At 49.8% G+C, this 13,093-nt stretch overlaps 1 protein-coding gene across 1 annotated transcript; it reads right to left on the reverse strand.

Moving 5' to 3' along the window:
• Positions 1-381: 381 nt before the first annotated feature.
• Positions 382-8,180, reverse strand: BCL6B (BCL6B transcription repressor). Its single transcript, XM_079133086.1, has 9 exons — positions 8,066-8,180; positions 7,384-7,574; positions 6,944-7,165; positions 6,488-6,835; positions 6,077-6,201; positions 5,279-5,443; positions 5,064-5,194; positions 4,823-4,960; positions 382-4,460 (listed from the first exon to the last, which is right to left on the reverse strand). The coding sequence occupies exons 1-9, from the start codon at positions 8,066-8,068 to the stop codon at positions 4,344-4,346; spliced, it is 1,440 nt and encodes a 479-aa protein (XP_078989212.1). The 5' UTR covers positions 8,069-8,180; the 3' UTR covers positions 382-4,343.
• Positions 8,181-13,093: the final 4,913 nt, after the last annotated feature.

Below are 13,093 nucleotides of genomic sequence, written 5' to 3' on the forward strand. Positions count from 1 at the left end.
AGAACTGGTGGTGGGCAAACTGGTTCTGGAGAGGCAAGCATTCACTTGTTTTTGAGGGATGCCAGGCCCACGTGGGGTTCCAGAGGAGAGGTTACAAAATTCAAAAAGAGGCTGGAGTTGTAGCTCAGTGGTAGAGCGCTTGCGGGAGGCACTGGGTTTGAACGTCAGCACCACATTGCACGAATGGTATGAATCTACATCGTGTACAACCATAGAAACGAAATGATGTACCCCATTTGTGTACAGTGAATCAAAATGCAGTCTGTAAAAAATTAAATTATAAAATAAAAATAAAAAACATTTAAATAAATATAGTGTGTCCGTCTACAACTAAAAATATATTTAAAAAAATTAAAAGAAATAACCCGAAGGAGTGCCTCCACTAATGCAGTCCCCAAAATCGAGATGACTGGATTCTTGAGAGGTTCAAGGGTCAAGGGAAAAGAGAAGGGGAATGGGTTGTTGGACTCCTGGCATTCATTTCTGTGATGAGAACTCTTTTCCGTTCCCACTAACAGGAAAGCTTGGGTCACAGAAACCCAAGTTATTTTTATAACTGAGAGGAAGGGCGGCTGTAATACGGTCACACAGGGCTCCACCATCACCACCTATCCCTTCCTCAGTGGGGCTGGAACGTTTTACTCTTCTATCTAGTAACAGCCATGTCCTAACCACATTTTTAAATCTCGAGGTGGAATAGAGAGAGAAATTATGACCTTGGCAACTGGAGCAATCAGCCCCTCCCACCCAAACAGTACTTAGGCCCCCAGCGAGCACTCCCTAGCCCTCCCCATACTCTATAGCATTGATGCCTTGGACTTCTGTTCCTTCATTGTAACTGAAACTCTGGAGGACCCCGACCTGGGTATCCTGGGCTCAAGAATTCATACCCAGCCGGGTGTGGTGGCACAGGCCTGTAATCCCAGCCATTCAGGAGGCTGAAGCAGGAGGATTACAAGTTTGAGGCTAGTCTCAGCAACTTCAAGAAGCCCTAAGCAGCACACCTGAATTAAACCCCCAGTACAAAAAACCAAAAAACAAAAACCACCCAGACCAGTGGGGAAAAGAGGCAAACAAGAAGAGGGAACAAGGTGGGGAGGCTGTGTAGCTTTTGATTTCATATATGGAAAATAAAAATAATCATACCGAAATTCCTTTGTGTTTGTGTATGAATATATATTCAAAACATTGGTGGGGAATATGCAGTTGGTGTGCTCATATATTAGTGATTAAGAACTCAGTCTTTAGAATCAAATTGGTTCCAGTCATGACTTCATCATCTATTTTTTATATATATTTTTTAGTTGTTGATGGACCTTTATTTTGTTTATTTATATGCAGTGCTGAGAATTGAACCCAGTGCCTCACACATGCTAGGCAAAGGCTCTACCACTGAGTTACAACTCTGGCCCTGACTTCATCTTTATTAACTTGGTCAAGATATTGGCTTCCCCATCTGTAAGTTAGCGATAACAGGCTATTTTTTGTGGTTGCCAGAGGGCTTAAATTAGAAAACCCATGCACTGAAATGCTTAGTTTAGGGCATACCATGTAGCAGGTGATAAGTAATATTAGCTAGTTTTCTTTTCAACAGGGGATAAGCTTTAGTGGGAAGTGAAGGAAGGATTTAGTTTTTTTTTTTTTTTTTTTTTTTTTAATCTAATTCAGGTCATGGGTTTTAAAAGATTAAGAAACACAACCACATCCTGTAAATGTTGTAGGTAATTCAGAGGCCATGTTAACTGACTTTCATCACAGATGAGAACTTTAATGCAGAAAGGGAGATAATATCAGAATTAGTGACCACTCTGCCTATGGGCCAGACCAGAGTTACGCATCCAGGTCACACAGAAGACAAGGGAAAGGGTAGGAGAGGCACATGCACTGGACGCTGGATAGATTCCAAGATATCACTGATGGGAGACAAGGGTGGAGGTGGCATGCTGGCTCTTAACTACACAGCCTTCTCACTGCCACCTCCTGTTGTCCTTCTGGAATCCAAGTCCTATCTATTTTCCTTGATGGTGGTGGGGTGTCCCAAGCATTAATATCCCCAACACAGATGCATCTCTCAACCTCTTGTTATTACTAGTGGTTTCCCAGTTTCTCCCTGCTGCCTCCGCACCTCAGGCAGGAAGTGACTTCACACCAGCAGGATGCAGGTGGCTCCGGAGAAATTTCATGAAGTCACTGGTTCCTACACAATGAGCAGGAAGGCAAGGGCAGGGAAGGGGAGAATAAAGACCATTTAAGATGTGTGGAGGGATGGATTAGAGAAATGAGTACAGAATCCAATATGTTATTTAAGAGGGAAGAAATCTCAGTCCAAGTCCCCAGATCCCCTGAGGCAAGAACCCAAAACACAACAAGTTGCACTCAGAGGCTTCTTTATTCCAAGGATCATATCTTGAAAGATTTAACATCTCCACCCCCTGGCACTTTCCACCGGCTCATCCAGTCTGCTAACACAGAAATCATAGTTTCATTTTACATGTCTCCTCTGCTTTCCCTCTTCTTCAATTCTGCAATGGGGTGATGGGGTTTAAGATAGAAATAGGGAGAATAGCTTTCTCACTAGTCCCCAAATGACAACTAGTGCTGACCTATCTTGAGGAAGTTCTGCCCCACAAATTCAAAAGTGCTTACCCTCCCCTCAAATCCTATAATCAAATAGGTCCCAGGGTAACAAGGATCAAGACTATAAATCAGGGCCCCAGAGTATTATCTAACATTCCAGATAGTAGCCAAGAGGCAACTGAACTTTTCCCCTACTTGGTCAACACCGGAAACTGCAGCACTCAATCAACTTCTTAATCCTACCTAGCAACTTGGTCAACTAGAAGGGGCTTTGATCCATCAGTCAACCAGTCTTTTTCTATTAAATCTCTAATCCCAACAATAATCCCAATCATAATTCCAAACTACAACAAACCCAGAATGGAACTCAGCCTCTTTTTTCTTTCTGTGGAAGATTCTAGTGCACTCACCGATTCCAGACAGGAATGCAGTAATGGGAAGATGGTCACAGACCCAGCTTTTCTAAGGTAAGAAAGTTACAAAGCATCTGTGACTTAAAGAGGCAAAGAAGTTTCTGGAATCTGGACACTTGCCAGAAGATGTCCAAATCCATTAAAGGAAGAAGGAGCTCATCTCGGGTATAGAGAACCCCAAGGAACATTCAAACCTGGATATCTCTGCAGTAATGGGTGGGTCACCACTCTTTAGTGAGGGTTTCATATTTCTCCCTTAGGTCATAATATTCTTAGAGACTGGGTAGAATCAGAAAAGGTCACTTCGCCTTTGATAGGAAATTTCAGATCTTTCTCCCATGGAGGAAGGATTAACTCAGTGCTAAGAACTGGCCCAGCAGGAGAATTATGAATCCAATTCAAACCCTTGGGTGGGCTCTATTGTGATAGATGGATATGGTGCAGCCACCCAGGTGATTGGATTAATGGGACAATTTAGGTTCTGGACCATGTTGAAGTAAAGACTAGTGGCCTCCACTTACAGTGATGTAGGATACAACCTCCCACCCTGCCATCTTCAGGAGTCATTTGTTACCTCCATTTCAGGCTCATCATAAATGTTCCTATCACCCCTGAAGAACAAAGAAAAGTCTACATCTAGTTCTAGCCTGCTAGAGCACCTCAAAGTCCAGAATACCAGAGAGGGTTCCAGACCCAATTCCATAATCCCACATGTTCCTAGAGCTTGCCCTAGAATGAATTAAGGTTCTACACCTAGAATTGGAGGGGTAGGAATGGAGAATCCCTTTCTCCATTTTAAGCAAACCAACATCAAACAAACAGGAGAAAGAACAAGTGTAAAGACAGAAGTTATGACAATAACAATATAAAACACTCAAGCCAAAGAAAGGAGACAAGTGCTAATAATCTCTGCCAGCAGAGCTGTGACCTCACCTTCTATGTTTCAGGTCACTTTTGATCACACTTGTGGAATAAGGAAGTGGGAAATGCGACAGAATGAAAGCCCTGGTACTACCCAAAGGCTGCAATAAATTATATTTACAGATAAACCAAATGAGATGGGGGCTGCAGGTAGAGGCTCTTCCCTTAAGGAAACCAGGCCTCCAGTGTCTCCCTGACCCCAGCCTCTAGCTAGACAATCTGGATTGTGGGGAAGAGGTTTTGACCAGCAAAACAGAGGCAGATCTAGCCCGGATCTGCCACCCCTGCTCTCCCCATCAAGAAATTAAGGTGGCAGGGTTCCTGATACCAGAGTGGTCTTGCACACCCCCATAACAAGACCGACAGGGAAGCCAGGTCCAAGTTTGTGGCCTTCCTGGCCCCCGGGGAGCGAGTGGGGTCGGGGGCACTTAGCTAGGGTCCCCCGAGGATGTGGTAGTGTACTTTGGTGTTCGTAGCAGCTCCGTGTTTCTGGCGCAGATGCAATCGCAGCTGACTCTTGTGCCGGAAATGCAGGCCACAGGGGTCGCACTGTGGGAGGACAGCTGAATCAGGTCCCATCCATTAAAAACACCTTTTAGGTGTTGAGCAAAGGGAAACTGCCCAGTACTCGACAGAAAATTAGCTTTTGGCCCTCGCATCCTCCCAAATCCTCAGGGGATCCCGGGGGGAAAGACCCTGCCTTATTTTAGCAAAGGTTTTCTTATTCGTTAATCCCTCTCTGGAAAATGAGGCCCACTTCAGAAGTGTAATCCCTACTCCGGCCTCTGCCTATTATTCACTTAGATTCTTAGTTTCCAAGAAATCTAGGGGTAGTAAGGTCCCTCCTCTCACAGCGCTGCCCCTAGGTGAATGGAAGGTAATTCTAAGGGTTGACCCCACAGGATACCCACGTGGTAAGGCTTCTCTCCCGTGTGGATGCGAACATGGCTTTTGAGGGTCTGCAGGTGGCGGAAGCGAGTTCCGCAGGTGGGACAAGGATAGGGCTTCTCTCCGGTGTGGATCAGCACGTGCGCGCGCAGGTGCGCCACCTGAGAGGAGAGGAGACTTCAGACCACACCTCTGGGAGGGGCAGGACCCTCCCCACCCCGCCCTCTTGCCTTTGAACCCTCTCCGAGGGAGCTGACTTCGTACCTGTACAAAGCGCGAACCGCAAGTCTCACACTTGTAGGGTTTCTCTCCCGAATGGATGCGGCTGTGCGTTTTCAGGTTAGCTGGCCGGTTAAAACGGGCTCCACAGATGGAGCAGTGGTAGGGCTTTTCCCCTGCAAGCAGGGAGGAAGAGAAGTCAGGAACGTTGTCCTAAGAACAGCAGTGGGCAAGAAGGCCAAAGCCCTTTCCTCCCCTACCTGTGTGCACCGTGCGGTGACTGGCCAGGTTGCCTTTGTAGCGGAAAGCAGATCGGCAGAGCTGACACTTATAGGGTTTGTCCTCGTCCCTGGGAGTCAGTGGGTCCAGCCCTGATGAACGTCCAGCCACAGCCTCACAGTTCTGGCAGCTGAAAAACTCACTTCCTGGGAAGGGGTTGTGGGGGTGAGTAATGACAACCATAGTTACTAATTGAGTGAATTCTCAAACCGAACAGTAAGTAGGTAAGGTGTTTTCTTCCAATTCACTGTGAAGGATTCTGGGACCCATTTAACTTGCCAAAGGCCATATGGTTAGTAAGATCTTATTCCACATCTGATTCCAGAGCATTCTGCTAATTTCTTCAATAGTAGTGATGGTAGGTGGAAGCCCCTGCTAGTGGGCAGAGGTTTTGGTTTCTTCTATCTTGCACCACTCTGGATGACAGCTCACAATCGAGGCCCTGCCAAAGTCTGGGCAGACTACTCAACCCTAAATGGAGATAAGCCAGAAATTCCCAAACTTTGCTGCTTATTGGAAGCACCTGGGGAGATTTAAAAATTACTGATTCCCCCTCATAAATAAAGTTCCATCATGATGTAAAAAAATTACTGATCCCCACTTGTAGATATTTTGATCTCTGGGCGTGACCTGGGAAATGGGAGTTTTAAAAGCTTCCCAGGTAATTTTAACTTGCAATAAAGTTTTGGAACCACCAGAATAGGTCTTTCCTAAGTCCTTTTAACCCAGACAGGCCTGGAATAGTCACAGAAGAAAAACTAGAAAAGAGGAGCTCTTACCTGGTGGTGGACAAGGCCGCTCAGAGGGTGATCCAGTAGTCTCTTGAGCCCGGGATGTGAAGAGATAGGGGGCAGTGGTTGGAGTTCCACATTTGAACTGTCTAGTGGCAGCAGTTGGAGAGAGCCTGAGCAGATCATAAGGCCCATAGAAGAGGTTAGGAGAGATTATAGGGAGAGACATTCTCTCCAAGAGAACTTGAGATCAAAGGCCTATCCTCTGGAGGTAAGCTAATATTGAACAATGAGTCACATTAATAGCCTTGTCAAAGTCCCATCCTGCTGAGTTACTCTGGTCCCTGGCCAACTCCCTATGGTGGGCTAGTATCTTTGAAAGGCACCCCCCCCCCCAATCTCCCTGCCTCCTGATAACAGGCTAGCCTCTGCAAAGTTTTGGAATTCCAGATCCGGTACCTGTTCTGGGGACCAGGAATGGGTCCTTCTTCACTGCTGCTGTTGTTGGAGGCCTCATCTCCACTGGGGAGTCTGGCTTGGGGGCAAGGTTGACCAGAACTCCTCTCCCCAATCAGGCTCCCTGCTTGGGAGGTCTGAGAGTTTAGCACGATGAACTTGTACTTTTTCCAGTTGCAGGCCTTGGGGTCTGGGCTGACTGGACTTGGGGGACCTTGATTGCAGCTTCGAGACTCAGTAGGTGGGTCTGGGTGCCCTTCAGAGCACCTGGGACTGCCCGGTGGAGGGGCTGTTGGGAGTGTGGGGGGTTCTGCCTCCAGGGGTCGCAAGGAGATACCTAGAGGTTCACAGCTGGAAAAAGCGTGATGGACATTAATTCTATTTCCTAATTTTGCCTTTGCCATTGATACCTGGGTCGCCACCTCACCCAGGAAGAACACTGAGCCATGATTCCCTCACCTAGCCTGGATGAAGCGGTGGCATGCCTGAACTACGTGTTCCATCTGCAAGTAGGTGGCAGCCGCAAGGACAGCTGGTGCAGTGGCGGGAGAGAGACGCAGGCGCGAAGTGTACATGAAGTCCAAAAGAGGAGCGAAGCCTCTAGCTTCGGGGCCCCCGGGCAGGGAGAGCACGTCCACTCCCACTCCTGCTCGGCTCCGGAAAATTGAATAGAAGAAGCCACTGGAGAGAGGATAGACAGGTCATGTTAGACCAAGGGAGACACGTGCTGCTTTAGAAAGCCCCTTCCTTTAGAAATCCCGCTTCCTCACCATCATACCGCGCTCAATTCTGAAACTCTTCCCTCATTTTTCAGCAAGTTTTGGCTTTGAATTTCCACCCTATGGCCTATGGCTCCGCCCCCTTCCCCGTTTGGTTCCCATTAGCCCCACCCCTCGAACCTGCAGGCGATGAGAACTGCTTTATGTGCTCGAAGGGGTTGCCCGCCAACCAGCAGCGTGACATCAGTGAGGATCCCGCGCAGGCGCAGTTCATTCAAATTGCCAAGCACGTCGGAGGAGTGGCGGGTGAATTCGCGGACATAGCCAAGCGCTCCGTCTGGGGCAGTGGTAGAACCCATTGCGACACAGGCCTGTGGATGCAGTGGAAAGGGCTGAGGGATTGAGGCAGCTTTAAAAACACCTTCCCTTCTCTGCTTGCTTTTTCTCCCAAGGTGCTTCTAAAGCGAGGTTCACTATCTCCGGCCCCAGCACACGCAGCCTCACTTAATTCATCTCGTTAATTCTGTCCTCAACCATATCGTCGCTCTCTTCCAGACAGCTAGATCCCAGAGCGCTTGGAGAGAGTTGAAGGTTCCCAACCGCTGCGTCGATGGAGAGCGTGCGAAATATCGCGCACTGAGCCTTTGTTGGATTCGTTGTGTCCCTCCACCACCTACCTCCCTTTGCTTCCCTGCGCGCCTAGATCTTAAGTGCTTGACCCTGTCTGGGGACTCCAGAAGAGCTGCGGTCCACACCCCTCCAAATCCCAGTCGAAGCTCCCTTCCGCGAACCGCAGATTTTTGCTACTCCTATATAGCCCTCATCCTAGTTTAGCGCAATTTTTGGGACTCATTCTCCCTACCATCAATGAGCTCCAACCCTCTTTGGGGTCCCAGGAGTCCGGCTCCCCCAGTGTCTCGTTCTTACCCCCGTCCCGCAGGGGCTGCGGCTTCTCTTCTCAGGGGGGCGGGGTCTCTTTCAATCTCCGCTCCTTTATCCGGCCGGGATGTCGGGGGCGGGGGTGGAGGTGGGGTGAACGCCTGGGTCTGTATCCTTCCTTCCTCCCTTGCGCTCCAGATGGCGAACCTAGGGCGGGGTCACCGTCTCAAAGGCGGGACCTCAGAAACACCAGGTGATCCTAACGTGGGGGTTTGGGGGACCCTAATAGTGGAACTGAGGATGTGGGTATTGGAATTGGGGAGATTAGGGATGTCCAGGATGTGAAATAATAGGGGCTCTGGGTGATAGGAGGACCTGGGACAGCGAAAATTGGTGTATTGACTTTTGGAAGAAGGTACCATTAGTCAGTTATAGGAGAAAGTGGACACACCCAAACTCCCCCTTCCGATATAATGTGTTAAGGGTGAAAAGGAGGACACCAGGTTTGAGGAGGCGCTAGTGGTCTTAGCTGGGGTCTCAGATAGTGGAAGGGTGTGGTGTGAATGATAGACTCCTCTACCAGGGCCCACAAAAAGCGGGGGCTCTGACCGGGCGGGGTAGGGAGAGGGCGGATATGATTTCTAGTTCGTTTCCTTCCATTGTCCTGCGACCGGACGGCTCTGCCAGCTGCTTCCCCTCGAGGAGGTGGGGAAAGCCCCGGGTGGGGGCCGAGAGACGCTCAGGAGACCTAGGCGTCCGGCCTCCTGCTCCCAACTTTCTTCTGAGTCCTTTTAGGGATCCAGAGAGGCCGACTCCCGCCCAAAACCCGCTCGCTCTCCCCCAGTCCCAGCTCAATACGTCCTCGAGCACCCGCCGGTCCGCTACGCTTTGAGGCTGGCGGGACGCCGGGGTCCAGCGCGGCAAGTAGGCAAAGCTCGGCAATGTCTGGCTCCTTCCACGAGGGGGCGGACGAGCACTAGCCTCGCCTCTCTCGGTGGTTTCCACCCGGCTGGGGTTGTGCTCAGACTGGGGCGTTGGATGGATTCGGTCTTGGCGGCTGAAACCTTGGGCTTCCTCCCCTTTGCGATGGTTTAGTTCGTAGTTATGTCTCTTAGGGGAGTTCTGGGCAAAGAGGTAGAGCTAGGGACCCAGGGACTTTCCTTCAGGCTTGGGTTCCTACGGAGGTGGTCCTACGGAGGTGGGAAATCCGGTAGGGAATGAGGCATGTGGGTGGGACAAAGAGTGGGGCTTGAGCCTGGGGGCACAAGTTTTTCTTTTCTCATCAAGATATTCACATGTTTTTGGAAGTGAATTTTTAGTGAACATTAATATGAAAATTGGGTAGGGTCAACAGAAAGACAAACAGAAGACTGAGGAAGAGGGCAGGCAGGAGGGCCTGACAACCCTAATTTTAAGACACTGATCTTTGAGAACATATGCTCATATTTGTGTGACCAGACTTGGGTGGGGGGGCAAGGCTTACTTGGAGAAGAGGGGTCAGACCAGCTGCAAAGGAGTACCTCTTTGGATTTGGTCTCAGGAGGGTATATAGTTGACCAGAAATAACCAAGTATTGATCATGGAGCTGTATATGCAGGCTTGGGGCCTTCTGGTTCAGTTTCAAAGTTGTCTTTACCTGAGTTCACGAAACAAGAGCTGAGAAGTGGGAATTGGGAATGACTAAGGACATAGAATTGTGATGTGGCTTTGGCATATGAAGGATATTTGGTCTCTGTCCAGTCTGGAGGTGAGAATTAGAATAGGGGTTCCCTTTGGTATCAGGATAGAATGTTATCTGGTCAGTTGTGGGTTGCCATTTGTTAGGGGGTGTTGATTTTACTGTTACAGCCAATGAGGCCTATGGTATGTTTGAGGCATGGGGCTGATTTTGAAGTTGCATTAGTTCTGGGGATTCTGGTGCCTCCATTTTGGAGTCTCTGTCCATCTCTGTCATCTTGGATTATCAGAAGAGCCAGAATGCTCATGCTGATTTTAGGGTACAGTCTGTTTTGAGGTATAAATTTCAAGAGTCAGACTAAATTGTTGGGGACAAGAAATTCAATTTGGAGTTTTTTGTTTTATTTAAATTACTTTGAGGAGGCACCTCATAGGAAGCTGAGATCAAGTTTGAAGACTTTGTGTGGTTGTGGGGGTTTTGAGGGGTACAAAATTGTGTATTTGAATCAAGTGAAGACTTATTTTGAGGAGGAGGTTATTCTTGTGTATGCATGAATAACTAGGAAACTTTGTCCAGGGGGATCAACAAAGTGAGGGTCCCCAGAGTAGAAGACTAAATTTGGGGGTATCCTCATTTGGGGGTGTTTTGTTACACTTTGGACACATTTGGGTGAAGCTGAATGATAGATCATGAGGTGGGATTGATTTGAAGGTTCACGTAATTTGGAGCATGTTTCTGGGTTGGGGGTATCTTTTGCTTAGAGCTCCCTCTCACCCCAGATTCTAGAAACTTCTTTCTTTAGTGAACCCCTAAATAAGCACACGAATTGAAGGGAGAAATTTGGAGAGGGCATGATGCCTCCTCATGGACTTAATACCATGTGGCTTGGATAGATCTGAAAGAGAAGAGGTGGTTTTGAACTCTAAACCCCAATTTATTTAGGGAAAAACACTTAAGTTTGGGGGAAGGTGGAGGAAAATGGGGTGTCTTTTGGTAAAGTGGACACCCCTGAGCAGGGCAGTGCTGCTGGAACTGTGGCAAGGAGAGGTGGTAGTGGGTGAAAGGAGGGGATTCTTGTACCCTGATTTTTTAGATAACAGTCCCAAACAGAAAGCAGGCAGAATACTGGAAGTGTGGGTGAACTGAGGGGGAGGGGTTCCCAACGGCAGCAGGGGCTAGAGGGTGAGCCAGGCCAGCTCTTCCCGCTTGGGTCCCTGCTCTCTTCGGTTCTCCTCCCCTCTCTCCCTCCCACCGCCCACCCCCCCAACCCAAGGAAAAAAAAAAAACTGCCTGTGCAACAGCAATGGCAGATTCCAATCCTCCAGGCTTTCCTAAACCACCACCGAGACCAGCCAGGGGGGAGGGGAAGGGAGGATCGGGCTTTCCTGCTTCCTTAAGACAGGAGCAATGAGCTTGACCTCCTGGCCCCTAGCCCTTTGAGGAGTGCCCCCCCTGGTCTGGAAGCCAGGTGTCCTGGACCCTAGCCCCCAAGCAGGGGGGGTGCCTGGAGAGACGGGGAGGAGGAAGGAGGGAGTGACTTCCAAAATTGGCATCGGGACAGAGCAGGGCTGGCGGGAGACAGGAGAAAGACAGAATTTTCCTGAAAAAACGGGGGTATCTAAGGACCCCAAATTTGGGGATCTAGTCCAGGACTGTCTTCCCAACATCCTAGATTTTTTGGGGATTTTTTGGGGGCCCTGGGACCCCTCTAGATGGGGTGAGGAATGTAGTGTTGGGGGAATCTGACTGGGGCATTGCAGCTGCCTCTCCCGCCGAGTTGGAGACGGATGGGCTGGGACGGGTTTTGGGGGGGTGTCCCCAATTCTGACTGGGAGTGGAGGAACCCCCTTCAGAGCTCTCTTGTGGGGGTCCCCCCTCCCCAGGGCACTCCCCAGTCCCTGAGCCAGCCGAGAGGAAGGAGGCCAGCGATGCGACTGGGGCGGCTCCTTTCTCCTGCACCCCAAATGTAAGGGATGCACCCCAAAATTTGCTCCTTTCAAAATAGGGGACCAGGATCTCAGGGGAGAGTAGCTGAGGTAAGTGGGGAGGAAAGTGTCCCCTGTTTTCAGGAGAGACGTGGCGGTTGGGGGGGAGGTTTGGAGGTGCGTGTTGGGGTGGGGTTGGGCTTTGTCAGTCTTGGAATTGGGGGAATGATTGGAGAGTCTTTCTCTTATACCCCTAAACTGCAGCCCCTCAGATGGAGACTGAAACCTGAGAGCAGAGAGCTCCCCAACATCCCCAACCTTTAGAATAGTGTTTGATTTCTCTTTCACCCCACAAAGGCTCTGCCGAGGGTGGGAGCTGGGGACAGCTGCTGTTTTGGGGCTCTGGGGGTTCAATGAGGAGCAGGAGGCCTTGGAAGTGTTTGATGTAGGACTGATAAGGGTCTCAGGAGGGAGTCAGGCATCATCAGGGGCCTAAAAAGACTGCTTACTTACACCATCTTAGATCTTTTTGATTGTTAAGAGTTTTGGGGGTGTGTCGGAAGGGGGTTGGTAAAAGGTGGGATGGGATATGACATGATAACATTTGGGTTTTACAGGGTACTATTTTGATTTGCAGAAGGGATTTGGGCCCTTGGATTTTGCTTTCTGGGAGGTACTTTTAAAAATTAAGTCCTGGCCAGGAGGAAAAGGCTAAGGGAAGGCCTAGGGTTGGGGGTGGGGAGAGGCATGTTTGTCTCAGTTTAAACGTGGCTCTCTGGGGTGGGCCCGCCTGCCTGGGCCTGGTGGATAGGCTGGTGGGTGGTGTTGTGGGGCTAGGGCGTGGGCCTTGGAGGGCCATGGGGGAGTGAGAGCAGCACAAGGGGATGAATATCTGGCCCTCAGATCCTGATAGCCCCCTTCCTGGGCCCTGTTGCTCCCCTTTCCCCCTGGCCTCCATTTCCTGCCTTTGGCCTCCATCTTGTGGCAGGCCCAGGGCCCAGGGCGACTTCCGGCCCCCCTCTCCCAATCATGTTCCGGCCCCACCACCTCTGGACTGCCAACTCCCAACCCTGCTGTCCTTGGCCCTCTGTCTCTCCTAGCGTTTCTCATGGGTTCTGACCCAGGGAGGGGAGGAATGGACACAGAAAGCCTTGGGTCCCTGCCCTTGCTGAGTCAGGAGGCAGTTTGTTGGTCCCCCTAGTCATTCCCTATTTCCTCTGCCCCTGATCCCACCCTAGGGATCTGCTGAACTGAGTTCCTCCAGAGGGAAGATGGTTCCAGTCTTATTACACTATGAGCTCATCCCCTAGGCCCCTCTCTTTCCAGTCGCCTGCTCAAGTCCTGTCCCTGGTTCCTGGTTTTTCCCAACCTTTTTGGGGGCCATGTTTGCCTTTTATGCCTTCTCTAT

Source organism: Sciurus vulgaris (assembly GCF_902686455.1).
Source record: "Sciurus vulgaris genome assembly, chromosome: 3".
Classification (NCBI taxonomy): Eukaryota; Metazoa; Chordata; class Mammalia; order Rodentia; family Sciuridae; genus Sciurus; species Sciurus vulgaris.